Raw genomic sequence first — 27,214 nt, 5'->3', positions numbered from 1 at the left:
GCTAAGATTTTGGCATATATTGTAAGGTCTGTATTTAGCAGGGAAATTGGTCTGAAGTTTTGGAGGGCAGTCGGGAGTTTTTCCCGGTTTGGGTAGAGTAACGATAATTTCATTTCAGGTGGAAATGTGGTTGTAGACACTGCTTCATCGTAAGTTCTTTTAAGGTGAGGTACTAAAATAGATTGGAATTCCTTGTAATATTCTGCAGTAAAGCCATCCGCCCCCAGGGATTTTCCTTTAGGCAAGGCTTTGATAGCTGCACTTATCTCGCTTTCTAGGATGGGTTGATTGAGTCCTTCCAATTTTTGCTGCATTAATTTAGGTAGTGGTAGGGTATTTAAGAATTTATGGAATAACTCAGGGGTCGGCTGAGGAGTAGAAGGGTCCTCTTTAAGGTTGTATAATTGGGAATAATAGGATCGGAACGCAGCTGCTATTTTATTGGGATGATAGGTAGGTTTGTTCGACATAGGGTCCAGAATGGATGCCAATTTGGATTTAGATTGTCTAGTAGCAAGGTTTCTCACAAGCATTTTACCCGCTTTATTCCCTTGTGTGTAAAAAGTAGTCTTAGCTTTTTTTAGATTTAAGGCATGTCGCCATGCCATAATAGTCCTAAGCTAAAGTTTAGCTTTTTGGAGATCCTGCAGTACAGTGGGAGATAAAGATTGTTTATGGAGTTGTTCTAGCCTAGTTATCTTCTCAACCGTGTCCAAGAATATTTTATTCCTGTCCCGCCTCGCTTGTGATGCCAGTTTCAAAAGTTAACCTCTACAAAAATGCTTTATGAGCGCACCATGTACTAAATACATTTATATCAGGAGAGGAGTTAATATCAAAATATTCTTGTAAGGCTGTAGTAAGAGTAGAATGAAAAGCAGGATTATAATTCATAGATATGTCATTATGCCATAAAAACACACTGGAGAAAATTTTAAGGACTCCTCAATGCATAGTGAAATAGGTGCATGGTCAGACCACGTCATAGGGTGGATTTCGGCGTTGGAGACATTTTGTAGTAGTTGAATAGCCGTCACGAAAAGGTCTATTCTCGAATAAGATTTGTGAGGTACAGAGTAATGCATATAGTCTCTCTTTCAGATGCATGTAGACATCTCCAGGAATCATACAGATTGACTTCAGAAAGCACAGTAGCTAAAGAGTGTCTCAAGCTGTGAGGGGTGTGAAACATCTAGATGCTAGAGTTATTTATAATAGCATTAAAGTCTCCACAGAGTAGAAGAAAGCCCTTCTGAATTTTAGCCACCTTTTTCCGTAGAGAGTTGAGAAAGTGAATCTGGTGCACATTAGGAGCATAGAGGTTGACTATAGTGTAGGTAATGTTATTAATTTCGCACACAATGATCAGGTATCTCCCTTTGCTATCAGACACTTGGGTTAACAGCGAGAATGTGACAGAATTGCGGACTGCTATAAGAACCACATTTTTTATCAGGACCATTGGACATAAAAATATGTGGAAACAAATGGTGTGAGGAGCGTGGAGCTTTAGTAGATGCAAAATGGGTTTCCTGGATACAAACCACATCTACAGCCAACCGTTGTGCCTCTCTCTACATTTAAACGGGCTATTAAGACCATGGACACATTCATGGAAATTATTTTCAGGACCATGATGGATTTAGAGAAAATGATGAAAGGTTGCCTTCATGTGGTGTAAATGGGAATTGCATGAAAGCATAGATAATCCAAATGGGTAAGCTTACACAGACCAAAGTATTCCAGCAAGGGGACTTGATGTATTTTCTATTTTAACCCAACTTTTCCCTTTTGCATTATGTGTCCAATCAAAAATTCTCACCATTATTACCAAGCTATAGTATCTTTTCGAGTCTGGTACTCCCAGTCCACCTCTTTATTTCTAATTAAAAAAAAAAATGTTAACAAGATTTATTTGGAGGAATAAAAAAACCAAGAATAAGCTATGAAATTTTAATTGTTCTAAAATTTACTTCTGGTAATTTAATTGGTATAATTTGAATTTTATATAGAATTTTTGTAACGATCACCATTTTTATCAAATTTATACTACCGTATTTGCCGGTGTATAAGACGACTTTTTAACCCATGAAAATCTTCTGAAAAGTTGGGGGTCGTCTTATACGCCGGTGTCAGGGCGGCACTTTTTCGAGGGGCGGCGCGGTGGCGTAAGGGACACTAAGTACAGGGGGCTGCTGTACCTTACCTGGCTCCAGTCCCACGACGATCCAGTCCAGGAAGCGTGGCTGCTCCTTCTTTCAGTTCGGCCACTCGATGGTCGCGCGGCCGCTCGGATCCGCCTCCTCACCGGTGATTGGGCGCCAGCACTGGAAAGGCACACAGGCAACCAATCACCGGCGAGGAGGCGTAGCTGAGCGGCCTCACGAAAATCGAGTGAGGGAGCGGCCAGTAAGTGTGCAGCAGCTCCTCCCCCACTGACACCAACGATGGGGCACTATTCCTCCCCCACTGACACCAACGATGGGGCACTATTCCTCCCCCACTGACACCAACGATGGGGCACTATTCCTCCTCCCCAATGACACCAATGATGGGGCACTATTCCTCCCCCACTCACACCAACGATGAGGCACTATTCCTCCCCCCACTGACACCAACGATGAGGCACTATTCCTCCTCCACACTGACACCAACAATGAGGCACTGTTCCTCCCCTACTGACACCAACGATGGGACACTATTCCTCCTCCCCACTGACACCAACGATGGGGCACTATTCCCCCCCCACTGACACCAACGATGGGGCACTATTCTCCCCACTGATACCAATGATGGGGCACTTTTCATCATTAGTCAGTGGGAGGAATAGTGCCCCATCATTGGTGTCAGTGGGAGGAGTAGTACCTCATCATTGGTGTCAGTGGGAGAAATAGTGCCCCATCATTGGTGTCAGAGCGAGGAATCGTGCCCCATCATTGGTGTCAGTGGGAGGAATAGCACCCCATCATTGGAATACCATACTGAAATAGCATACCATATTGAAATCAAATCTGATGTTTTTTCATTTTTATTTGGTGTGTGTTGGAAGAGGGGTAGTCTTATACCGTGAGTATAGCCCAAACCCTATATTTTAACAGGAAACGTAGGGGGTCGTCTTATACGCCCAGTCGTCTTATACGCCGGCAAATACGGTACCTATCCACGACAGGGTACCCCATCCTAATTTCCTTAGTTCATCCTTAATCTCATTTAACAAAGGTATGTAATTCATTTAATACAAGTTCTTGGAAGATAGTTTGTTTGGCGAGGAAAAGAACTAAATTATTTAGAAATAAAACTAAGGGGAATTCCTCCTGTAATCTATTTTCTCACTATTTGGAAGATTTAGATTTAAAATCTGTTTTTGTTGGATTCATTTTTAAATTTGATATCTCCCCGTACTCTTTCAGTGCTCTCATTAAATTTTTCAATGTTATCCTTGGGTTTCCCACATAGAACAGCATATCATCTGCATAAGCTGCCACCTTATGCTCTGTGTCTCCTATCCAGATTCCTTTTATATCTATATTATTCCTTATTGTAGCTAATAGAGATTCTAATGACAAAACATACAGAAGTGGAGACAGGGAACAACCCTGTCTTGTTCTGTTTTGCCTCCCAAAATACTCCCCGTTGACCACGATTGCTGCAGAGGGTTGACTATATAATTTCCTTATCCATTCTCTCATTCTCAGACCCATCCCCAATACTTCCAGTGTATCCAACATATATCCCCAATCTACTCCATCGAAAGCCTTTTCAGCATCAATCGAGAGAACCACCACAGGGGTTTTTTCTTTCCTACTTTTTTGTATGAGAAACAATGATCTCAGTCCATTATCTCTACCCTCTCTCCCTGGGACAAATCCTACTTGATCTATGTGTATCCATTCTGGCATATGATCTTTTAACCTATTTGCCAGAACTTTTGCATATAGTTTAGTGTCTGTGTTTAATAAGGATATTGGTCTATAAATTGAACAGTGAGTATCATCCTTTCCTTATGTATGAGAACTACATGTGCTTGTAGGGATTCCTTCCTCATTTCCATCTCTCCACCCAATGCATTCCTCAATTTAGGTATTAATAGTTCTTTATATTTTTTATAATACCTCACAGTATATCCATCTAGTCCTGGGCTTTTCCCCACTATTGTACTTTAATGCCGTTTCTGTTTCTTCCTGCGTTATTTCTAATTTAATTTCTAATAAGATTTTAATTGTTTCTCACTTATTTTCGGTAGTCCTGCCTTTTTTAAGTATGTCCGTCTTTTTTCTATTTTTCCTACCTCTTCTTTATTTCTAGAACTGTGGGGTCATTATATAGGTCATTATAATAATCTTTAAACAATTTATCTTTAGTTGAATACACTAATTCTCCTTTGGGATGCCTTATTTACTCTATATAGTTCCTAGTTTTCTTTTTTCTCTGAGCTCTCATTAAATACTTTCCTGGCCTGTCTCCCCATCTATATCTCTCACTTATTTTATTAAATACTCTTCTCTTTTTCCAGGAAATTTAATTCCTCTTTTATTTGTTACCCTCTGCATAATCTCTTTTGTTATTGTATGTTTGTGTGTCTGTTCTAGCTCACAAAGTTCCCTAAGAAGCGTATTCATTTTTTTTCTCTTCTCTCTCTTCTTCTTTGCTCTTATCACTATCAGAATTTCTCTAATATATGCCTTATGGGCTTCCCACACCATTGCCACAGACACTTCCTCCAAATCATTCTCTTCAAAGAATTGCTCTATTTCTTTTTTAATTTTCTCTTCAGTCTCCTGAGCCTGAAGAAGTGTCTCCTTTAATCTCCAACCATTTCCCCCCTTCTGCTCCTTCCCCCATAGTAGTTGCATTGTGACAGGAGAATGGTCTGATATTGACATCACTTCTATTTTTACTTTGACCAAAGACTCAAGGAGTCGATGTTCCAGCAATATATATTCCAATCTTGAATACTTCTCATGTGCATGTGAGTAAAACATAAATCTCTGTCCTTCATATGCTTAAATTCTCCATATATGTACAAGTTGACATTGATCTATCATTTTTTTCAAGGATCTCAGAGATCTACTTTCTTCTTTCTGCACAGGAGACGTCATGTCTGAGGATCCATACAAAGATTGAAATCTCCTGCCTCAATTAAACTTCCTTTTTTGAAATCCAATAATTTTTTCAGAGTATCTTTTAGGAATATCTCTGTTTTTTTTTATTCGGGCTATAAATATTTGCTAGTGTGCAAACTATTTCTTGTAGTTTTCCCTAGCAGAAACAAAAATCTGCCTTCAGGGTCTACCAAACTATCGTCCAATTTAAACCTTATATTTTTTGCAAAACCTATTGCCACTCCTTTAGCTCTTCTAATTGGGGAATCTGCATAAAACCACATTGGATATTATCTGGAATTCAATTTCACATTTGTTTCTGGCCCCAAATGTGTCTCCTGTAGAAAAACCACTGAGGACAATCTATGCTGAATCTCTTTAAATATCCTAAATCTCTTCCCAGGGCTATTTAAACCATTAACATTATAAAAGTCACAAAGTGAATTTCTTCCATTCTTCCCTTTTCTTCCTATCCTTTTCCTCCATCCACTCTCTCCTCCTCTCTTGTCCATAACTTCTCCTTTGTTCCCTATAACTTCTCCAAACTATTGTATCTCCTACTATATTGCAGAGTCTTAACCTAACTACCCCCTCCCCATAGGCTTCACCCCGCCTCCCCCCCCACCAACCCCCCTCCCATCCCCTTCCCCCCTTCCCCCATCCCACCCTCTCCCCTTTTAGGCTATTCTTTTGCATCTGAATCATTTGTGGACCTCTTCCACTTTTGATTCCATTTTGGGGTGGAGCTCTAATCATGGACACCTCTTTCCCTTTTACCCTCCCCCAACGTCCTGCCAAAAAAATTAAATAAAAAAACACCACAACGGGGAGTAGGAGGGGGGAAAGATGCCCAATCCTCCCTCCCTCACTCCCCCCATCCCCCATCCCACTCAAAAATATCTATTTTCTGCAACTCAAGTCTCTCGCAGAAGTCTCTCAGCTCTTCAGGGAATTTTAATCTTGCCGTTCGTCAATTCTTCCAGCCGATCAAACATGCTGGGAGCCCCCAGCTGTATCGAACGTTCTGCTTCTTCATTTAATCTACTAATGGTTTTAATATTTTCCTTTCTTAGAGTCTCTGCGGCAATATCTGCACATTTATTTCCCCATACTTTATAATAGCTCTTCCCTTCATCTTCTTCCAGATCTCCTCTTTTTCCCTATAATATTGGAATTTAACAATAATATCTCTCGGCCTCTCTTTTCCTCTTTGATATATTTTTCCTATTCTGTACGCTCCATCAATTTTATAGGGTTCTACTGCAGATCTGTGTTATTGTATCTAACATTTTCTCTACCGTTTCCCACAGATCTTCTTCTTGGGGGATCTCTGGTAATCCACATATCCTTAAATTGCATCTTCTATTCCTATTCTCCTCTTCCAATTTATAAAGCAGATTTCTTTGTTCCTTTTTTATTTCCACTATTTTTTTTCCTAAGTTCTGTATCTCTTGAGCCGGTTTATTTGTTTTTTCTTCCATCTCCACTCTAGAAAGTACATATCCAAGATCTTTATGTAACTTTCCCATCTCCTTTTTTATAGATAGTTTCAGGCCTTTAAAAGATAAAGATTCACATTTACCAACCAAAACTGAAATAGCAGAAATGTTTAAGTTATCCAAAACATTTATCTTTTCTAGATCTGCTTCTTCCACGTTTTGACTCATTATGGACATTCCCAGGGATCTTCTGGGGCTCCCACCACTCCTGCTCTCTGTCCCACTTTTATCATTAATTCCACTTTGCCTCTCGGGAGTCTGTTTGTCTTGCCTGGGGATATATTTCTTAATTGAACTTGAGCTTGAAATAGGACCTTTTGTTTTATTCTTAATTTTGCTCTATTTCAGATATCTACTAGTAATAATCTTTTTATATCTTCTCTCCTCATCTCCCTCTTAGGCCCCCGGCCGGAACCTGACGTTATTTGTTTGAAAATATGGGACCCTCAATATTCTCCATTGTGACCCCTATATGCGACCCCCACTCCTATTAACAGTCCATATTTACTTCATTTAAACATATATTACATTTTGTTTCTTCTGCCACTCTCTCACTCGTAGACTTTTCACGTTTCCACTTCTGGGGGGGAGTGGCATCTGTCGATCTGCTCGGAGGGGGGTTGCAAAAGAGCCCCTTTGATCCGATAGTCTCTCTGATGAGGGGTTCCTTCTCAGACACAGGTCTTTCTTTATTTTTTCCTCTTCAGGGTCCAGTCTACTGCAGTCTTATTTAATGCTCCTTCACAAGGAGAGGGGGGGGGGTAAGGGTGACAGGAAGACCTAGGCAGATCAGGAGAGGGAGGAAAAAAGGAGGGGAGAGAGGAGAGAGGGGGGAGATCAAGACCTTGTGTACACCCCTATTCCGGCCGGCACCTCTCTGGGCCTCCCTGCAGCCAGTCACATGTCCACCTGGCATATTCCATGCCTCAGCTCTCGAGGCTTTCCGCTCTTCCTCCTCCCAGCACTCCGAGGGCTCCCGGCTGACAGCCCCAATGCAGGATCTCATTCACGGGCCTCCACAGACGACTCGATCACTCCACCTCCCTGGTTATGGTAGGTCATACTACCGGATGGCTAGACGTTGGGGGAGCAGGGGTGCGGGAGATCTCACCACGATCTTCTGAATGGCTCCATAGTCAGGCTCCTGCCCCCCACATACTTTCAGACACCCCCTTTGGCTGCTCTTGACCACATACCACATCTCTGCCTGCTGCCTGGACCAATGCTTTGGCTGTGCTGACAATATCTCTGCTTGCTTCCTGTACTGACTATGGACAATATTCCTGCCTGCTGCCTAGACAATTCCTTTTGCTGTTCACATCCTTGCCTGCTGCCTGGGTCAATGCTCTCCTCTGTGGACAACTGCACTACTAAAACCACAGGTAATCTTTTGTTTACCCTTTGCGCAACTTGTGGAAAAAGCCATTTTTAAAGGGACTCATTATGCCTCAGAATTGTGGGGAAAAAAATTACAACATCAAAAAATTCACCATGCCTCTTAATAAATACTTTGGAAAAAAGGGGGTAAATGGGGGTGGGGGGTAGTTGTACTGCCCTGGCATGTTAGGCCATTAGTACATCAGGTGTGATCAATTTTCAATGATTGGTACCATAGCTTTTAGACTATAGCTTTCACACAGACCAATTAATGTACACTGATTTGGGTTATTTCTACTGAAGAAATGTAGCAGTAACAGACAAATTACTTCTTTGCAAAAATGTTAACAGAAACTAAGAAAAACACATTTTTTTCAAAAATGTTTTTATTTATAGTGCAAAAAATAAAAAAGCCCAGTGGTGATTAAATACCACTATGGCACTTTCCTAGTTTAGATAGGGGGAGCTAGATCCTAATGGGTTGTTAGGAGCTGGTTAGCAGCTCAGGTGAAATAGCCAGAGGGGTAACTTTCTCGCCAGGACTGAGAGACTCTGCAGACCAGCCCCCCTGGAATTTCGGAAGAGGTACCTGGAGGCAGTGGGTGAATCTGAGGAGTGGCTGGCTGCACTCTTGAGGAAACGCAACCAATCCCCAACAGAAGGCTTGGCAGAGGGCTGGGACTCTCTTAAAGGTGTTAGAGCCTGCTCAGTAGCAGGAGTGGGGAAGGAAAGGTATAGAGAGGAGCAGGAAGATGTGAGGCTGGAGGTGGAAGGCTGCCAGGAGGCCTAATGGGATGGGGCCTGCCTGCAAGCCTGGAGTCAAAGAAGAGGAAAGGTCTGGACTCGCTGGCTCCTTGAGAGAGCAGGGATGGAGAGCAGCCCAGTTGATGGGCCTGGTAGCAGCAGCCATCCCGCAAGCGCCACAGGCGAGGATCTAAGTAAACCTGCACCCTCTTGGTGGATAGGGGAAGGAGCACTCTGGTGGGAAATCAGTCTAGCCCTCTGCTAGTGACTGTTCATCTTATTTAAAGGAACATGAGCCAGATCCTCTGCTCAAGAAGAAAGTCTCCAAATTGCTGGGTGAAAAGGAGTTCATCTAGGGTCTGGGGTGGTACAACTAGGAGCTGCTGGCTAGCACTCCAACAGACTGTATCAGAGAAAAGCTGTGAATAGTTCAGGATGTTTTCCTCAGATATCGGTTCTCATTGGCAGCCTATAGCCCCTTACCCTATCCAAGTTCTAATCCCCTCAATAAATACCAAAACCAAAGCTTAAGGACTGGTTTCTGTCTCCGGATGAACGCTTGTGTGCAAAAACGCTAAATGACTGGCCATGCAGGATTATATGGGCACCCAAATTCATCAGCAATCCCTAAGGGGGTAGTGCTACACCACCAAGCTCAATTTGTGTGAAAAAAAATTATGAAAATTGTATATATAGTGTTGCATGCCTGAATAGTTGTCAGTGTGAGAGCACTGAAAGCTGATAATTGGCCTGGGCAGAAAGGGGGTATAAGTGCCCTGTAGGCAAGTGGTTAAGGACCCATGGCACAACTATCTTTGTTGAAGGGTTCAACCGATAGAAAGTTGGGCAAGGGTAGATGCCCAGAGAAGCAATCTGAGTATAACAATGGGCTCAGAGCAGAGGCGGACTGACCATTTAGGCACTCGGGCACTGCCCGAGGGCCCAGGGTCAGTAGGGGGCCCCATGAGATGTCCCTGGTACCTTTCATAGGCTATTTTGAGTATGGGCGAGGGCACAGGGGCCCCATGATTTCCTATTTCCCGGGGGCCCCATGAGTTGTCAGCCCGCCCCTGGCTCAGAGCACAATTACAGGGGGATATGCAGCCACCAAAAGAGGTAAGTCCAGGTACTCAGACAGTAAGGCAAGGTTTATGTTTGAGGCCACAAGTCATTCTTGACTTTAAAGGGTTAGGGGTGCTGTCTGACCAGCAAGGGTTAATGTCCAACAACACAGAAATCAATGCACAGCAGGGGTTAAGGCAGGGCAGTAATTTGGGTACAGCAAGAGTTATTGTCCAACAGCACAGGGCAATGATCAGTATACAGCAAGCGTTAAGGCAGATTAGTAGAGAGAGGTGAGGCAGAGAGAGTTCTTTTTGAGGCATTTTGCTCAGAAGAAGAATTGAACCTGTGTGGTCTGTCCACAGCTACAGGACCAAATAGACAGCAGGAAATTGCAGAGTTTGACACTTGTCCCCTGGCTCAAGTAAATGGCAGGTTGCCCTAGCTCAAGTAAATATTGGGCTGCCTGAGCAGCAAACTCATGGCTCAGCCTCCTGAAGTGTAGCTTGGGATTTTCTTGGCAATAGCCTCCATCCACTTCAGGACCGCGACCAGGGATGAGCTCTTTGTCTCCAGTAGGACATAACATGTGAAGGAGAGGGCTCTGTGCCCACCTCAATTCTGGCATCTGGGGAGGGAGTCTATGGCCCGCAGAAAAGAATTCTCATGACAACCACAGCAGGGGGAGAGACTGTCTGGCACCTTGCACATAAGGATGTGGAGTAACAGAAGGTGCTAGGCTACATGGTTCCCCACACGTGGAGGTGTGGAATAAAGGGGGGAGACCAAGTGTCAGTGACAACCCCTCCCCCTTCGATAAGGTAAAAATATACATGGGTTGATTATCCCAAACAAATCTGGACAGGTATCCTAACTAGATATAGTATATAAAAACAGCGGAATCATGGAGCTGGATATCACACAAAGCAGCTTAAAGTATATGTGAACCCTTACCTTGTACAACAACCCCTTTGTTTAAAAGAGAAATTTAAGGCAGACGGTTTGTGTACATTATAAAAAAAAAAATTAAAGTATTTATATTTTTATTTAAGTGATCACATGAACTCTGTTCTCAGCTGTTTAAGGGACTTAAAGTGATGGGGTAACAACTGCAGGGGACGTGTCAGCAGGAGGCAGAGAAACAGAAGTACATTAATCTTTCCATTTAAGAGTTGTGCATGAGGGGCATGTCAGCACAAGTCTGACCTCTCCAGTATAGGCAGGCTGTATTTACAAGTAGAATACAAAACAAAAATTCACCACCCTGGGATTGATGTGCTTTTATGTCCTGGCATGATGCAGTATGTAAAGAGGCAATACAATAGAGGAAGCCCTGATGAACTTAGTTCTTCTATGATTTCCTGTGGTCACCTGGAAACAGCTGTCTGATTGGCCCCCTTGTGACCTCCACCTATCAAGGGTGGAGAAGTTACTCTTGGAACTAGGTCAAGCTATATAATTCTCCACACTAGACCTGGTGAGAGGGTATTTTCAAGTCCCAGTGATTGAACAGGATCTAGAGAAAACTGCTTTTATAACCCTCCTGGGACTGTTTAAATTCAACCACATGCCCTTTGGGCAACAACTCTAGCACCTTCCAACGGCTGATGGAGAGGTATTTGGGAACTACAACTTTGAGACTGTTTCTCTATCTAGATGACATAATTTTCTCCAAATCATTTGAAGACTACATACAGCACCTGGACCAAGTATTCACCTGACTGGCCTAGTACAGACTAAAACATAAGCCCAGCAAGTGTCACCTGATATGGTGCAAAATTCAATATATAGGACACATAGTAGAGGCTGGACACGGTCAAGGTCCAAGCTGTCCAGGAGTGGCTTCCCCCTAAAATCTTCACCAGCTACACTTCGTAGACTGGTGGTGTACTACCAGCTGTTCCTCACTCAATTTTGCACAGATCGCCACCTGTCTCATCCAGCTCCTGAGCAGACAGTCCACCCAAAAGAAAGGGGGTCCTCCCCATCGATCCAGGCCCAGTGGCAAGAATGTCAATAAGCCTTTGACACCCTGAAGTGGAATCTCACTTCTGCTCGTCTCCTGGCCTACACCGACTACTCAAAGCCTTTCCAGGCATATACTGACAGGAGTTTGCGAGGCCTGGGGGCTATCCTTGCTCAAGAACAATGAATGCAAAACAGTGATCACCTATTCGAGCTGCAGTCTGCACCCCACCGAGCATTATCCCCAGAATTATAGCTCTTTTAAACTGGAGCTGTTAGCTATCACAGAAAATTTTGCAGAGTATCTCATTGGAGTGAAATCTGAAATTTACAGGGACAACAACCTAGAAACAGCTAAGCTGGGAGTGCTGGAACAGAGGTGGGTCACCCGCTTAGCCTGCTTAAAATACAAAATACATTACAAACCCAAATTTGGACATTTAATGGACATGTGGATGATCTCTCCCTCTACCCAGTGGAGAGCCTGGGTGAAGATGCAGATCAAGAAGCAACTTCCTTCTACAGGGGCAACAATTGAGCTCTCAGTCAGGGGGCTGTCGAGATCAACACCCTGAATGAGTGGGCCCTGATCTAATGAAAGACCATGATCTAGTGCCTCCTCTTGCAGTGGTATAAACCACCCTCTTCACACTGTCAAAAATTGTCAGATAGAGTGAGGATGCTGGTAAGGCAGGGGAACCGGCCAGAGACAATGTACTGTATCCCACGGGACATTCTACAGATTGTCGTCCACCATTCACACATTCTTCAGCTCTGTCAAGTGATGGTTTAGAGGTATTTCTATTTTCCAAAACTGGCGGAATGGGTGTAAAGAGCATGCCAGGAATGTACCACATGCACTGTGCATAAAGCTACCCAAAAAAAACCCCAAAAAAAACCACACAACACACTGCTTCAATGACCATTATCACCTTGGAACCCTTTGAGCTGGTGATAATTAACTTCCTCACAGTCTGCAGCTCCCCCTCCGGGTTTCACTATGCACTCACCTTTGTGGAACACTTTTCAAAGTTTACTGTGGTAGTACTAACCAGGGACCAGACATCAGTGACCACGGTTAAACTATTTTGGGGGCACGTGGTTCAACTTTATGGATGCCCGAAATGCATCCGATCAGACCAAGGCCCAAACTTTAAATCCCAGATACTGTCCGAGCTTTGCCGACTGAGCAGCATTCTGAAGTCACACACTACACCTTATCACCCTCAGCAGTGTTAGGTTGAAGTGCTTACAGACCTCATTACCCTGACAATGCCATGGACTTTAGAGCAAGACCACCAGGATTGTTGGAACCAGCATGTGATGGCCATGGTATGGGTCTATAACACTGTGCATTGGGCCACTGAACATACCTTGTTCTATCTAATGTTCGGGTGTTACTGTCGACTTCCAGTAGACCTCTTGCTGAGCTAAACAGAATACCCTACTTCCCACACACCCAGTGAGTGGAAGAGGAGACAGGCTCTACCGGGGGCCGGAGCGGTGGATGTCAGTTGGTCACGTGGCCTCTGTGGAAAAGCACTGGTATATAGAGATGCCGGCCGGCCCTGCACAGAGGAGAACCTAGCCATTTCACTACAAGTCTGCCCAGGATCCGTGGAACTTCATGGAGGTGAACCCCCTAATAGCTCACCGTCGCTGATGGGGCTAACAGCCTGAATAAGTGAGGAATCCCATCCGTAACCACTGCAGTGGAAGAAGGTGGTGTGGAGAAGGTACGCAAAGGGCTACAGGGGATGGTGAGTTAAAAACGTAAAAACCGGACAAATATGGTTTAAAGCTCATTGGGGGGGGGGGGGTCAACCAAGGGGTCCAGAAGAAGCCTACACAGAGACATAAGAGGAAAAAAAAAAAGAAAAAAAAGGAGACCTCTAGTAGGGGGATCAGTGTGGGGGAGAAGGAGAGGAAAGGAGAAAAAAAAAAATTACAAAGGGACACTATCTCTTGAGAGCCATAACCCCAACTTACTCCGCAGAAGTAACTGTTTATCCGGGAAAAAAAAGTTAGAAAACTATATTACCATCATGAAAAGCAAGCGGCAAAAACATCCCAAAAAATTTCTAGTAAAAAATATATACCCTCACAAGAAAAAAAAAATTGAGGGACAAACCCCAGAGAGACAAGGAATAATTGGAAGAATGGAGATGGAAAACACAATTGGTAATTGCTCCAGATTGTCTTTGGAATTATCTAATACTAGTCACAATATAGAAGCGGAAGATCTAGAAAATGAAGTGGCTATTGAGAACTCCGAAGATAAAGAGAAAACCTCACAGATGCCTAGAAATAGCAGAAATGTTTAAAGGTCTGGAAAGATCTATAAAACAGGAGATGGAGAAAATACACTAGGAATCTGGGCAAGTATTGTCAAGGGTGGAGGACACAGGAGAAATTGGATAAACAGATGGAAGAAATGAAAAATGAACAAAGTAAACTAATTGTGGCAGGAGATTTTAATTTTTGCATGGACCCCCAGATTGATACAACATCGCACGTGCAGAGAGCGGGGAGTAAATCTCTGAAATCCATACAAAGAGGGCTATATCAATGTCAACTGGTGGACTTTGAGAATTAAATATCCTAAAGATAGGGATTATACATTCTACTCTCCAGAACAAGCAACGTATTCGAGATTAGATTATATATTGATGGACCATAGTCGCTGGTTAAAGTAAATATAGAAGTCATAATAATATCAGACCATGCACCTGTCACAATGAAGTTATTATGGGGAAAAGAGCAAAATTAGCTAAACAGATGGAAATTAAATGAAACACTCCTTCAGGATCATGATACGGAACAGAGAATAACAAAAGAAATAGAATATTTTGAAAAAATTAGACTGAAGTAGTTTTGACAGCCATGGTGTGGGAAGCCCATAAGGCATATATCAGGGGAATCTTGAAAGCGAATGGGGTAAAAAAAAAAAAAAAAAGGAAAGAAAAGAAAAAGAGAAAATTAATACGCTTCTGAGGGACTTACATGAATTAGAACAGTTACATAAAAAGAGAACAAAAGAGATTCAGCAGAGTATAATTAACAAACAAGAGGAACTTTGTAATTTAATGGAGGAAGAAACAAGGAGAACATTTAATATGATGGCAAGAGAGATATCGGTGGGGGAATAAACCGGGGAAATATTCAATGAGCACAGAGAAATAAGAAAATCAAGGAATTATATAGAGAAAATTAAAGATGATAATGGAGAACTGCTTTACTCAACCACTGAAATTGCAAATGTATTTAAAAAATATTATAGAAAATTATATAATGTTAAGAGAAGAGGGATAAAGAATTTAAAAAAAGACAGATTTATCTTGGCGGGATTGCCAAGATTAGGAGAAGAACAGTTACTATGTCTAGAGAAACCGATAACGCAAGAGGGAATCCAGGTGGCACTGATGGGTACAACAGCAGGGAGGAGTCTGATGGGTATACTGTGAGATACTATAAAAAAATGTAAAGATCAATTAATATCTAAACTGAGGTTATATATGAATGTATTGGGAGAGGGGATGGAGATAAGGGAGGAATCCTTGCAATCCCATATTACAATCATTAAAAAAGAGGGAAACGATGGAACCCAATGTGCTTGCTACAGGCCTATTTCTTTGCTAAATACGGACACCAAACTATATGTAAAAGGACCCTATGCTGAAAGACCTAATGCCGGGATGGATTCATATAGACCAAGTGAATTTTGTTCCTGGGAGGGAGAGACAATGGGCTGAGATCACTGCTTCTTATACAAAGAAGCAAGAGAGAAATTCCCTATATTGATCTTATCCATAGATGCAGAGAAGGCTTTTGATAGGTTGGATTGGGGATTTATGTTAGACATTGGGGATTTATGTTAGACATAATGGAAGTTTTGGGGATAGGCCCCAAGATGAGAGAGTGGATAGTCAACCCTCTGCAGCAGTAAAGGTCAATGGTGCGTTATCAGAATTCTTTAGGATGCACAACAAGGCAGGAGTGTCCACTTTCGCCTTTGCGGTTTGTATTTTTAGAATCTTTTAGCAACAGTAAAGAAAAGTATAGATATAAAAAGGATCCAGATAGGAGAGACAGAACATAAGGTAGCAGCGTATGCCGATGACATGTTGTTCTATGTGGTTAATCCTAGGCTGACATTGCCCAATCTAATGAAAATAATGAAAGACTATGGAGAATTGTCAAATTTAAAAATTAATCTGCCTAAATCTGAGATCTTAAATGCTAATGTTCCGAAAACTGAGAAGAAAGCACTGCAAGGAGAGTTTCCCTTCTCATAGAGGGAAGGGGAATTTAAATTTTTAGGAATAAAATTAACCCCGTCCTCTAAGAATCTATATAAAGCAAACTATATCCTTTTAATAAATGAGATCAAGGAGGAATTAAATAAATTAGTGGTGGGATCCGTATCTTGGATAGGATGAATAAACTTGATAAAAATGATAACTGTTCCAAAAATCCTATATAAATTCCATATGTTACCTATATAGCTTCTGGGAATGTATTTTAAAATAAAAAAAAATTAGATATTTGGGAGAATAAAAAACCAAGAATAAGTTACTAAGTATCGTGTAGAGACAAGGAGAAGGGGGGGGTGTAGGTGTGCTGGATTTTAAGAGATATCATTCAGTATTATCACGCATTTTTGATTGGACACATAATGCACTGGGGAAAAGTTGGGTAAATATAGAAAATACAGTAAGAGATAGAACTGAATAAGATGGTATGGTTGTCACATAGGTTGGCAGAAAGCACAATCACTTACGCACAAAATGTATTAAGAATTTGGGATGTAATGCACAGACAAATGGGATGGGAATTTAACTCCATGTTGATGCCGTTGGTGGCTACAGATCTTTTCCCACCAGGGAAAGAAAACATGTTGGGTAACTGGATAAGAAAGGGAGACGCACAGTTAAAGGATATAATTAATAGAGAAGAAATTTCCTCCTTTCAGGAGCTGAAAAATAAGAAGGAACTGTTTTCTAGATTAGATGAGTGGCGATATTTTCAATTAAGACACTTTGTAGTAAAGCTCCCTAGGCCCTTAAGGACAAAAGTGGATATGAACCCATTTGAACAATTACTTAGCACACATAGGAAAGGGAAGCATGGTACTTCTCGAATCTATAAATTCCTTACTGTAATGACAGAAGTTACTTCCCTCCAGTATATGGAGAAATGGGAAAGGGAATTGGGAATAACATTTGATGAGCAACAAAAAAAGAAAATTTTTAGATTAGCACATGGGGCTGTAGATATGAAGGTGGTGGAAATTACAAATGTTTAGCTAGGTGATATAGGACACCGAGTGTTGTACATATGCAATATGGAGATAAATCACCCATGGCGGGGAAGTGGAATTAAGGGCACAAAGGCAAAAAAAAAAAAAAAAGACAAAAAAGGAAGGCTTTGAACCAATCAAAAAGTGGCTCCACCACAATCTGCTGAGGCCTTTGCCCAGCTGACAGCAAAGTTGTCATCCCTGTGGTTATTCCTCCAGTCCAGGAAATCCCCTACGAGTGGTATCTGCCTCCCATTGAACCCTGGCCTCAAGCCCCTGCTGACCCAGAGAAGCAGAGCTCTTCCAAATCACCTGTGGACAGTGGAGAGCCCCAGAGGCTGCAAGTTCTGCTGACTCCTTGGACTCCTCCCTGGATGCTGCATCCAGCTCAGGTGATGGGTGTATGCAAATGGCTGTGGGGCGGGGGGGGGGGGTGAAAGATGCCAACACAAGCTTGATCATGGGATTAACTCTGAGCACAGCCAGAAAACTGACCACGCTGTGCCCTCATGGCAGGAACAAAAAGGTCTTTCATGCAAAGAAGCAATACAAAAGAGCGGGATATTTTTTTCACATAAGTACATAACACAGCAGGCACATATCAAGAATATGAAATGTTGGGATTAACTGCTTTAACTTGTTCACTGTACATTTACTGCTATTTACTGCATGTGCCCACCTCCCTGACTGTGCTACAGCACAAGCTCATCAGCGGGTCCCGACCAATGATTTATGGCAGGGACCTGCTAATTGGCTAAGTGAATGATAGAAGAGAGACCTGTGTTGGTAAAGCAAAGCAGGGAGTAAAAACCAGCACATTGCTTAGTAAAAACAGCACCCAGTGCACAGTGTATCTTAGCACTGATCACTGTATTAGTGTCACTGGTGTTGTCAGTGTCAGGTAGTCAGTTCCCATAAAGTGTTAGTGTCAGATTGTCCTCTGCACGATCACAGTCCCAATATAAGTTGCTGATGACTACCATTACTAGTATAAAAAGATAAAATTTCCCAGTATATAGCCCATCATTTGTAGATGATATAACTTTCACGCAAACTAATTACTATACCCGTATTGGAATTTTTTTTACCAAAAGACATGTAGCAGAATACATTTTGCCTTAAATTTATGAAGAAATTTGATTGAAAAAAACCCAATATTTTTTACTTTCTGCTATAAAACATATCTCATTTTTTTTTTTTTAGTCTTTTTGGTTTATACACTTCTCAAAAAAATTAAAGCAACACTTTGAAAACACACCAGATCTCAATGGGGAAAAAAATCATGCTGGATATCTATACTGATATGGACTGGGTAATGTGTTAGAAAACGTAAGGATGCCCCATCGTTTCGTGGAAATGAAAATTATCAACCTACAGAGGACTGAATTCAAAGACACCCCAAAAATCAAAGTGAAAAAATGATGCAGCAGACTAATCCATTTTGCTGAAATTTCATTGCAGCAATTCAAAATGGTACTCAGTAGTTTGTATGGCCCCCGCGTGCTTGTATGCATGCCTGACAACGTCAGGGCATGCTCCTAATGAGACAACGGATGGTGTCCTGGGGTATTTCCTCCCAAATCTGGACCAGGGCATCACTGAGCTCCTTGGACAGTCTGAGGTGCAACCTGGCGGCGGCGGATGGACCGAAACATGATATCCCAGAGGTGTTATATTGGATTTAGGTAAGGCGAGCATGGGGACCATTTAGTGGTATCAATTCCTTCATACTCCAGGAACTGCCTGTATACTCTTGCCACGAGGCTGAACATGGTCATGCACCAGGAGGAACTCAGGACCCACTGCACCAGCATAGGGTCTGACAATGGGTCCAAGGATTTCATCCTGATACCTAATGGCAGTCAGGGTGTCTAGCCTGTAGAGGTCTGTGTGTCCCTCCATGGATATACCTCCTCAGACCATCACTGACCCACCACCAAAACGGTAATGTTGAATTATGTTACAGGCAGAATAACATTCTCCATGGCTCCTTCAGACCCTTTCACATCTGTCACATGTGCTCAGAGTGAACCTGCTCTCATCTGTGTAAAACACAGGGCACCAGTGGTGGACCTGCCAATTCTGGTGTTTAATAGCAAATGCCAATCAAGCTCTATGGTGCCGGTCAGTGAGCACAGGCCCCACTAGAGGACGTCAGGCCCTCAGGCCACCCTCATGAAGTCTGTTTCTGATTGTTTGGTCAGACATTCACACACTTGAATGTCTCTGACCAAACAATCAAAAACAGATTTCATGAGGCCTGCAGGAGGTAATTTTGTAGGGCTCTGGCAGTGCTCATCCTGTTCCTCCTTGCACAAAGGAGCAGATACCAGTCCTGCTGATAGTTTAAGGACCTTCTACGGCTCTGTCCAGCTCTCATAGAGTAACTGCCTGTCTCCTGGAATCTTCTCTATGCTCTTATTTATTTATTACAGGTACTTGTATAGCGCCGTCAATTTACGCAGCACTTTACTCTTGAGACTGTGCTGGGAGACACATCAAACCTTCTGGCAATGGCACTTATTGATGTGCCATCCTAGAGGAGTTGGACTGCCTGTGCAACCTCTGTAGGGTACAGGTATCGCCTCATGCCACCAGTAGTGACACTGACCCTAGCCAAATGCAAAACTAGTGAAACAGTCAGAAAAGATGAGTATGGAAAAAAATGTCAGTGGCCTCCACTTGTAAAACCATTCCTGTTTTGGGGATCCTCTCATTGTTGCCCATCTGTTAATCAGTTTCAGTTGCTTTTGTGTTAATGGAATTAACAACCCCCTCTGCTACTTAACTGACCAGATCAATATCCCAGGAGTTTAACTGACTTGATGCTAAACTCTGCTCAAAAAATTAAAGAAAGACTTTTTAATCAGTGTATAATAAAAAAAAAAATTAAAAACCCACTGGTGATCAAATACCACCAAAAGAAATCTGTTTGAAAAAATAATATCAATTTTAATTTGGGTACAGTCATTTTTCTAAGAGAGATTTGTTATCTCACTTTAAACACCATGTTCTGCACAGCTTTTTAGTACTGTACTGCTCTATGTGATCTGTTTCAAAGTAATAGAGAGTTTTACTTGTTAAAGAAGACCAATTTTCTTTGCAGACATTCTGGCTCATCATACTTACTTTCATGGCTATAGTGGCATCAAAACATGCAGAACGTGATAAAGAACTCCTTCCACAATCTGGACCTATAATTAACAGAAAATTATTATTGTTAGGGGTTATTATATACAAGACTATTTTAATTTAAACATCCACATTTTTGTATTTATGTTTAGATTTTTCAATAATATCTAGAATGAAACAATTTACACCCTGCTGCTTTCCAAGCTGCTCCAACTTTTATTTCTACAAATTGTAATTGTAGGAGGTAAATTCTGTGCATCATTGCATTCCTCAAGACAGTGAGGTATTTTTGAGTGGATATGGTGACGTATGGGGCTTATCCATGAGAGGCTGAAATTTAAGCCCGTGGATGAGTGTTCCCGTATTACATATCTGTAGCAAGATAGATTATACTATCTAATTAGTTTTGTCCATGCTGTAACTCCATTTCCTTAACAGAGATTACATATTCAAGCTGATAGGCTTATGATCAAACTACAGTGCCTCTTTGTATGCCGTCACTTCATCTAAAAAACGGTATGGTATTAGATTTGGTCTGGTGTCATTTGGATGTAAGGTAAATAATTGCAATGGTATCCAGTCATATTGTTGTACATTCCACTCCAATAGGCATTAATTACAGCTGTGCATAAATTTTTTATATATTTGAATAAAGGTTATATATTTTAGATCCATCAATTGGCCAGATGGTGCATAGGAAAAACGCACCCTCGTCTGGTATAGATTAGTCTCTCTCTTTCCCTCCTTCCTCTCTTTCCCTTTTTCCTTTCTTTCCCTCCTTTCATTCTTTCCCTCCTTCCTTTCTATTTTTTTGGCCCAGTCCGGGCCTGCTGAGCAATGTATCAGGGGTGGACTGACAACTCATGGGGCCCCCGAGATTTAAGAAATCATGGGGCCTCCTATGTCCCCCACACTCAAGCCATACCCACACAAAGTCCCACCTACATATTGCAGTGCCCACAGAATTTCTCTACACTATGTTCAAAATACATGTTTAACTGCTTAGAGACCGTCCACAGTACATTTACTGCTGCAGAGCAGCCCCTGTGAGCAGGATCAAGTATATACACATGATTCTACATTTCCGGGTAAGGGCAACACGAGACAGCCCTATCCGCGACCCCAGTCGCGGCCCCGGGTGTCAATCACCAGGTCCCGGGCGGCGCACGGTGATTACCAGTGATCACTGACAGGGAGGAGGGCTGCATTGTTTACCAACAGCCCTCCTCCCTGTCAGTTTGGTCACACTGCTCAGGATGGTTGAGCACAGCCATACCACCGATCAATGTGCTTTACAGTGAACCACACCCCCCCCGCCCCCAAGAAAAACACTCCCATCACACAGTTAACCATTTGATTGCCCCCACATGTTAACCCTTTCCTTCCCAGTTCCATTAGTACAGTATCAGTGCTTTTTTTAGCACCGATCACTGTATTGGTGTCACTGGGGATGTCAGTGAAACCAAGTCAGTTCCCCCCAGGTGTCAGAATGTCCACCGCAGTCCCACAGTCTTGCTATAAGTCATTGATCACTGCCATAAGTCACTGATCGCCATTATTCGTATTAAAAAAAATTCCAGTATCTATACCGTCATTTGTAAACTCTATAACTTTCACGTAAACAAATTAATTTACATGTATTGGGATTTTTTTTAGCAAAGACGTTTCACAGAATATATTTTGGCCTAAATTTATGATGAAATTTGATTTTTAAAATTTTTTACTGGACATGTTTAATAGCAAAAAGTCCAAAATATAGGTTTTTTTCTCAAAATTGTCGGTCTTTTATAGAGCAAAAAATAAAAACCGTGCAGGTGTCAAATACCACCAAAAGAAAGCTAAATTCATGGGGGGAAAAAAAAGGACGTAAAATTTCATTTGGGTGCAGTGTTGCATGACTGCGCAATTGTCAGTTAAAGTAACGCAGCGCCGTAACGCAAACCACTTCTTTAATTGCTTCATAACCTGCTACAGGGTGGCACGGGTGCGCAAAATCAGCATTAGATTGCCCTTCAGTACACCAGTAATCAAATTTAACCCCTTGATTGCCAGGAACACTCATACACAATAAATCTCTATTGCTAGTATAGTGCCTGAACGGATCAATATCTTTGGTCAGATCAGCACTATACCAGCGTTCACATTAGTATAGTGTGCCCAAAAACACAGCATTAGCAGAATCAGCCCCAGCATCTGCCAGCACCTGCATTTAGCCCCTACGCTTAACCCCCCCCCCCCTCCCCCAGCAAGTGCAGTGTCAGTAGGTCACGGTCACTTGATACATAGCACACAAAACAGCAGTGTTCGCAGAATTATGCCTGATCTCTGCTAACGTCGGTTAATTCTGATGACTTTCACATGCAGCAGAGTGCCAGTACTAGTGCCGTTCCAACTTTTGGTGAACTGGTGAGCACCAGCAGCCTAGCACATCCTGGTTTTTCACATACCAGCACTGCAGTATCACTTGGTGACATGTGCAGTTCAAGCTGGTGCGGTGGCGAGCAAAAGTATTGCCCCGCAACCAAGAATTTACACACAGGCAAGTAGAGCCCATAGTATCCTTCCAGATGTGTTTTCAAATCCCGATTGGCAGCCCACAAATTCTGCAGCACCCATACTTCCCCCCATTCACTGCCCAACCCAGAATTCAGATGGAAACAGCAAATTTAACTCCTCCCCCTGATTTTTTGGAGCGGTTTTTCACTGAAGATCTGTATGCATTGATTGTGGATCAAACCAATTTATTTGCACAACAATTTATCCCCGCCAACCCAAATTCAAACCTTGCCAGACCATTCACATGGAAACCCATTACGGTTTCTGAATTTACATTTTTTGGGGGCCTAACCCTCAACATGGGCATTACTAAAAAAAAAAAAAAATGAATTGTGGTTGTATTTGTCCACAGACCCGATTCATCATATGCCTGTGTCCTCTGCTGCCATGGCCAGGCATAGATAGATATGAGAGTATAATGTGTTTTATGCATTTCAACGAATATACACTCTGTTGTCCTCAGGGTGACCCTGAATTTGACTGGCTCCACAAAATTCAGCCCCTTGTAAATCACCTTAACCAAAAATTTGCAGATGTCTATGCTCCCCAACAAAAAGTCCACATTGATGAGTCCCTCATTAATTTTTCTGGCTGCCTTGCATTCAAACAATTTCTCCACAGCAAGCGTGTCAGATATGGGGTCAAGATGTATAAGACCTGTGAGAGGGCAACAGGCTATACATATAAGTTTTGGATTTATGAGGGAAAAGATAGTCACGAGGAGCCCCCCGGATGCCCAGACTACATGGGGAGTAGTGGCAAGATAGTTTGGGACTTGGTGCCATCTTTTTTCCATTATAGGTGGACAATTTTTATTCAAGTGCATCACTATTTAGACATTTGTACAATCTTGGAATTGGTGCATGTGGCACTGTGCAACCTAATGTGTGCCCACCATTAGAAGTGGGTGGATGCAGAGCGGTATATTATAATGGTAGGCATACCACATACTTTCTGGCAGAGATTTCTACTCTTTTTTCCCCATTCAGCTTACAGGCGGCATACAAATTAAAAAAAAAAAAAAAGAACATAGCATATATACCCAACAAGGACCAGCGATGTACTGGTAAATCACTGGACTTTGAATGGTAATGCCTATAGCTGCAGGCATCATCCTGGTATTGTTTTTTTCAGCCAGCGATCAGCTTTCATGTAAAAAGCAATCCTAGCAATTAATTAGCTGCAAGATTGCTTTTACAAGCAGCAGGAGATGATGTTCCCCCTCCCCTGCTGCCTTCCACAGCCTTCTCGGGCAGTCCAGTGCCATCGGGTTAACCTGAGAATGCAGCCGGTGTTTCTGCAGGCTGACCATAGAGCAGATTAGAGACCGGAATGGTACCAATCATCTCTATAGTCTAAGAAATCAGAAGCTACGAGCATTTCATCACTTCAGTTTCGCAGGATATAAACAGCACCATTTGTAAAATTGGGAAAGCATCTGATCACACCGATCTTGGTGAGATTAGATAATGTAAGGGCAAAAGGAAATATTTAGAGTCTGACAGACCCCAGATTGCTCAAAAAAGTATATATCAATGCCCATTGAAGTTATAGGGGGATATTTGCATTCCATGCACTAGCATTAAAAGTAATGAAAAAAGAAAAAAAGAAAAAAGAAAGAAGAAAAAAGAAAGAAGAAAAAAGAAAGAAGGAAAAGGAAAAGAAAAAGAGAAAAGAAAAGAAGAAGCACCCTCGCACCCACCCCCTGCGCTCACCTGCGTGTGCGAGCATTGACCCTGTATCAGTATGTGAACAGCGGTTGCACTATGCATGTGAGGTATCGCCATGAACGTGGACGATACCTAGACCTCCTCTGTAAATCTAAAATTTGTGTTTGAATTGCTGAGCGAGTACTATGTGACAAAACATTGTAGCACCCACCATTTTATTCACTAGGGTGTCCGCTTTAAAAAATATATAATGTTTGGGGGTTCCTAGCAAAAAATACAGAATTTTTCATGTGAACAAAAAAAAAAAAAAAAAGTGTCAGAAAAGGCTTGGTCTTCAGGTGGTTAGAAAAGTTAATGTGTGGCATAAACTTTAAATGCTGGGCATAAAATACCCCCAAAATGACCCCATTTTGGAAAGTAGACACCCCAAATTATTTGCTGAGAGGCATGTTGAATCAAAAATTTATTTTTATCATCACAAGTTTTTGTGAAATGACTTTTTTTTTTTTTTTTTTACACGAAATTGTCAATTAAATGATTTCTTGCTCACACATGCCATGGGTATATGTGGAATTACTCCCCAAAATACTGTTGCTACTTCTCCCGAGTATGGGGGTACCACATTTGAGAGACCTTTTGGCAGTCTAGCCAAGTACAGGACCCCAAAATCCAATAAGCACCTAAAAGGCCTTTATTTCCTCATTACACTTCCTGACTACCGATCACAGTTTCGGAGGCCCTGAAATGCCATTGCCATCATGCAACACCGTACATAAATTAAATGTATGTACTTTTTTCCCCACAAATAGAACTTTCTTTCAGTGGTGTTTGATCACCTGTGTGGTTTTTATTTTTTGCACTATAAACAAAAAATTACAATTTTGAAAAAAAAAAAATGTTTTTGACTTTTAGCTATTAAACATATCATTAAATCAAATTTCTTCATAAATTTAATCCAAAATGTATTCTGCTACATGCCTTTGCTAAAAAAGAAAAAAAATCCCAAAGACACGTAACTTAATTGAGAGAGATACACAGCAGCATGTTACTTCTGGCAGGAGAGAGACCTGTGTTGCTTACACAGGTCTCTCCCCTGTCAGTGATACTCGGAGATCATCAGGTGGGAAATCTCTGGCTGGAACCTGGTGATCGACATCTGTAGTCGTCAATGGCGGCACAGGCAGGTCGTAAATGCAAAATCACATATATCTACTGTATGTGATCTTGCACACCCCTGCTGCCCAGTAGCAGTAGTTCTACTATAGGGCGATAGGGAAGCGGTTAATTATTTATCAAAAAACATCTTAAATAAATAATTACAATAAAGCATGTTTTTATTTTTTTCTTTACTGTCCCTTTAAAAAAGCCTAAATATTGAAATAAAAGCCAAAAACAGACATTGAAATGGAAGTAAATTCCACTTTTTAACTTATCTAAAGGATTTTGTCTTGATATTTATGTGTGAATATCGGTCTGTACTGCAGTCGGGATATGTCAGCTTCTCACCTTTAATTTGATTAATTTGCCAAATGTGGGTAAGTACAATATTGGATCACAGTGAATATCTCCTAAATTTGCACTGTTTAGGGGAAATTCACACAGCATGCAGCTGGTGACATCATGGTGCATGCACTCTGAAGGAACGGCATACTAGTGCCGTACCTTCAGAGCTCTGTGCAGGGGCCAGGGCTCTGATGCATATGTGCAGGAATGATGTCGTGACCCAGGTCATTCATACAGCTGGAGTCCCTGTGAGAGACCCAAATGGTGCAGAGGCTTTTGGAGGGGACAAGGGGCTAGCCTTCTACCCACAGATTATGGCCCATGGAGGAGACCAGGGATTTTGTCTGCTTCTCCCAGTCAGAGTATGCTCACATGGAGAGAGTGGATCAGTCTGTGATGATGGGTAATAAAGTGATGAATGCTGAGAGCGAGGCTTGGATTAATTCCAAAGACAATAAAGATTCCCTTCTGGAGTCTATGGAGTCTATGGAAAGGTGTAATATTAATCTTATACAGGTTAATGGTCAGAGGAAATATGGGGCTCTCCTGCAGACTGGGTTGGAGAAGCTCCTACACTTGGGACAAAAATATTTATCAGCAATCTCCCTCAAGAAATCTAAGAAGATGGATTAATTAAAAAGTTTCAGACTGTTGGAATATTGTACTATTTTTTGGACAGATTATACAAGTGAACCAAACCTGAAAGAGCATGTGTAATGGACTTGTTGTATTCAGGATTGAAGGTGCTGGACTGTCTGGGGCGAGCTCCCTGGCTTGTCTGGGTGCATGGCTGTTGATTAGCTCACTGTTATTAGATCACTGTTTAAGATAATGTGATCAAGCTATTACCTAATCAATGTGTAATATTTGTTTATTGCTCATGTGGGTACTTCCCCTATTTCTAAAAATGTATAAAAACCTTGAAATATCAAAGAAAAAAGGAGCGCTAGATCTATGAGGCAGGAGCAGCTAGCATGAAAGGTAATCACCTCTAAACCTTCTATATCACTCAAATTTCATATACCATGCAGCGCTTAAGTTACTCAACAATATCCTCAATGAATATTTAAATAACGTCTCTATTTAACCAGAATGATTCAAGGAATAAACGAATATTCCACAATAATACAGGTAGGTGATGATTCGTGACAGTCTCTCTGATATTTTAAATCATAGTATGGTGACTTCGGTGATAAATATAGCTGTAGAATGCACTAACCAGATAGCGCTTAATATTGCGCATATAATAGACGGTATTAGGTCATCTAGGGTTGGGCATCCAGAACATTGATCTGTTGAACGCCA

General features: G+C 41.9%; 1 protein-coding gene across 3 annotated transcripts in view; it reads right to left on the bottom strand.

Moving 5' to 3' along the window:
- Nucleotides 1-27,214, bottom strand: part of LOC149457505 (retinoic acid-induced protein 3-like) — a 321,697-nt gene that overhangs the window by 149,616 nt on the left and 144,867 nt on the right. For all 3 annotated transcript variants that reach the window (XM_089683612.1, XM_089683611.1, XM_089683610.1), the window contains exon 2: nucleotides 20,178-20,242. In XM_089683612.1, coding sequence (XP_089539738.1) covers nucleotides 20,178-20,242 — 65 coding nt within the window. The remainder of the gene's footprint in view (nucleotides 1-20,177; nucleotides 20,243-27,214) is intronic.

Source organism: Staurois parvus, unplaced genomic scaffold (genome assembly GCF_062004578.1).
Source record: "Staurois parvus isolate SC_StPar_1 unplaced genomic scaffold, SC_StPar_1.0 ptg000316l, whole genome shotgun sequence".
Classification (NCBI taxonomy): Eukaryota; Metazoa; Chordata; class Amphibia; order Anura; family Ranidae; genus Staurois; species Staurois parvus.
Note: the sequence above shows the minus strand (reverse complement) of the source record. Positions and strands in the feature narration are given on the sequence as shown.